Source organism: Trypanosoma grayi, assembly GCF_000691245.1.
Source record: "Trypanosoma grayi strain ANR4 Tgr_1451_V1, whole genome shotgun sequence".
In the NCBI taxonomy this organism is placed as follows: Eukaryota; Euglenozoa; class Kinetoplastea; order Trypanosomatida; family Trypanosomatidae; genus Trypanosoma; species Trypanosoma grayi.
Genome location: NW_008827069.1, coordinates 1 through 3,285, shown reverse-complemented (window position 1 = coordinate 3,285; position 3,285 = coordinate 1). Strand labels below are relative to the sequence as shown.

The window sequence follows — 3,285 nt, the reverse complement described above, 5'->3', positions numbered from 1 at the left end:
AGGCAGTTGCGCGCACGTGCGCACGACGCCGCCGCCGTGAAGAAGATGGTGGACGCGCTGCGTGCCGATGAGGACGAAATTGTTCGCGCCCACAACCCTTTCCTGGAGACGAACGAGGTGCGACTTGTGCCTCTTCGTTTGATTGGTGTTGATGATGATCACACGGTGAAACTGTTGAAGCGACGGCGTCAACGCTTTTTGGGCGTCTGTGATCGATTATCTGTGTCCAAGGTGGAGGCTCGTTTAATTGAGCGTGTGTGTGATTTGGCCCGGAAAGTTTGTGTGGAGGAAGATGAGTTACGAGCTGAATTTGGTGGGGAGCGACCACGTAAACTAGCAAGTGATGGTCTTCTGTATGATCTTAATGTCCGAGAGGACGAGGTGGTGGCGGAGCTTGATAGCAAGGTTGAGGCGCTTCTTGAGTCTGGTTCTTCTTTGCAGTCGGACGAGGTTTCTGAACTACGAAAAAAAACGCAGGTGAGAGTGTCAGAACTTCTGGAGGCGTATCTTCGTGCGGAGTGTGAGATTTCTGGCGAGGTCAGCGCTTTACGCTGTGAATTTCCGATGTGTGTGCGGGATGTGAACCCCTCGCTGCGCACCGATGATCTTCTTAACGTGATGCAGCGCGCACGGAATGAGGCTCTCTCAGTGGACAATATAGATATGCAAACAGTCTGTTCCATTGAGCATGAACAGTTCTCCCGGTCCATTTACCTTATCGGTGATGATCGCTGTGTGCTGGCGGCACTGGAAACGTATTGCAAGGCGGAACAGGAGGTGCGAAGGGCGCGTGCAGAGAAGCGGTCACCGCGGCGCGTGCAGCAGTTATTACGAGACAAAGATACGGCGCATTATAAGCATCGGCTCTGGCGTGCGCGGCAGACCCGTCGCCACCTTCCTGTTATGATGCTTGTGGGCGTGAACGACGAGGAGGATGAGGTGTCCGTCTCCGACGCGGAAATGGCGCTCCCTGTAAGGACGGCCAGCGCCCTCGTCGCGGCGGATCCCTACTATCTGTACCTCCAGCGTTGCAAGGCGAAGGAGATGCTGGAAGGGCCCTCTCCCGCCGTTCGTTGCCTCAATGAGACAATGCGGATCCGGTTGAAGCAGCTTGTCGCCGATGCGGCGCAGGCACAGCACGCTGAGGGGCGGTTTGAGTCAGCGATGCAGAAAAGGTATCCATTCCTGCGCGCTCCATTCGAGACATTGGCGCGGTTGGGGATACGAATTGACCAGGACCCGGAGTTTCTGCGCATGGACGCTGAGCGGCAGAAACTGCTGGCTCCGCCGAAGGAGCTGCTGGAACGCTTCCCATTCCTTGCCGACACAATTGGCGGCGTTCCCATCACGCAGCTCGGCCTCGAGAACGACCCCATCTTCATGCAGTTAGCAGCGGAGCGAGAGGACCTTATTCTCCCCCTAAAAAAGACGATGCGGATGGTGAAGCTGAAGGAAGAGGAGATGCGCGAACGCTGCAACACCCTTATATCTGCAGTACTAAATGAAGAGGCGGCGCTGCGGGAGCGGATGCCGTACCTGGACTTCCAGGCGCTTCCTGTCGACGTGCCGCTGCGCGAGCTGCGGCTGGAGAGCGACGCCGGGTTCGCTGCGCTGCTGGCGAAGCACGCGGAGGTGTGCAAGCACCCCGAGCGTGTCGGCGGCGCGGAGGCGCGGCGGCTGGAGAAGGCGATGCGGGACCTGGCGGGGAAGCTTGCTGAGGACGCCGCGGAGGCACAGCACCGCGCGCTGGTGGAGGCGGAGAACCTGCACGAGAAGTACCCCTACGTGCCGGAGGAGCCGGTACCTGGCGTTTCGCTGGTGGAGGCGGGCCTGCAGCAGGACCCGGCGTTCCGCGCACTGTCGAACGAGCTGGATGACCTGCGCAGCGACCCGGTTGCGAATGCGGAGCGAATCGCGGCGGTGGAGCAGGCGGTGCGTGCGCGCGCAATGGAGCTGGGTGCCGCGAAGCTGCACGCTGCAGAGGAGGAGTGCTGCAAGTACCCCTTCCTCGCGAAGCGCGTGGACGGCGTTCTGGTGGGCGACCTGCGCCTTGCGGACGACGCTGTGTTCCAGGAGCTCGTGGAGAAGCGCGACGCGTTGGCGGCGGAGCCGAGCTTGAACCGCGAGGCACTGGTAGATGTGGAGAGGCAGTTGCGCGCACGTGCGCACGACGCCGCCGCCGTGAAGAAGATGGTGGATGTGCTTCGTGCCGATGAGGACGAGGATGTGCGTGCCCACAACCCTTTCCTGGAGACGAACGAGGTGCGGCTGGTTCCGCTGCGCGAGCTCGGCCTCCCGATGGACGCCACGTACGCGGCGCTTGCGGACGAGCGCCTGCTGCTGAAGCAGGATGCTGCGACGAACGCGGCTGCTATCAAGGCAACGGAGAGCGCGTTGTGCGGCCGTGCGGAGGAACTGGCGCTGGCGCGTTTGGTTGCAGAGGAGGCGCTGCTGGCCAAGTACCCGTTCCTCGCTGCGCTGCCCGGTGTGGAGCTGCTGGCGGGAGACGACTTGGAGCACGACCCGCTCTTCGCACGCTATGACGAACTCGCGGCGGACCCGACGGCGGATGCGGCTGCGGTGGAGGACGCGAAGATGGCGCTGCTGGATGAAGCCAAGACACTGTTGGCCGCGGACGCCGAGGCGGAGCGTGCGGCAGCAGCGGCACACAAGCGTTTTCGGCGGGCGGCAGGACCCTCTAACCGGTTGCAGGGCGTCCAGGTGGCAGATGTCCCTGAGGAGGCGGTGGGGGAGATCACCGACGCGGACACGCAGCCGCCTCCGCACCCGCGGCGGGTGTCAGTGGTGGCTGAAAAGGACCCGTACTACCAGGAGCTGTGTGCCCTGCGCGACGCGCTGCTGGCGGAGGGAGAGGAGATGAACGCCCCTGCTGTGCGGTGCGTGGAGGAGCAGATGAAGGACCGACTGCAGCAGCTGCGCACCGACGAGCAAAAGGCGGCAAGGGCCGCGCGACGTGCGGAGCAGCGGCTGCTGGAGGAGTACCCGTGCCTTGGTGACGTGGCTGTGGCCGGTCTCCCACTGACCGCACTTGGACTGACGGAGGACGAGGAGTTTGTGGCGCTTGCGGAAGGTCGTCTGGCGCTCGCGCAGGATCCGGCGGCGAACGCGGAGTCCCTTGCGGCGACGGAGCAGTCGATGAGGGCGCGCGCCGAGCAGATCGCTGCTGCGGTGGCGAAGCAGGAGGCGGCGCTGCGGGAGCGGATGCCGTACCTGGACTTCCAGGCGCTTCCTGCCGACGTGCCGCTGCGCGAGCTGCGGCTGGAG

General features: G+C 63.2%; 1 protein-coding gene across 1 annotated transcript; it reads left to right on the top strand.

Moving 5' to 3' along the window:
- DQ04_14511000 (hypothetical protein) lies at nt 1-3,285 on the top strand (the record flags this gene model as incomplete). Its single annotated transcript, XM_009317149.1, has 1 exon — nt 1-3,285. A coding segment is annotated over one exon (3,285 nt), but the record flags the coding sequence as incomplete, so codon positions are not given.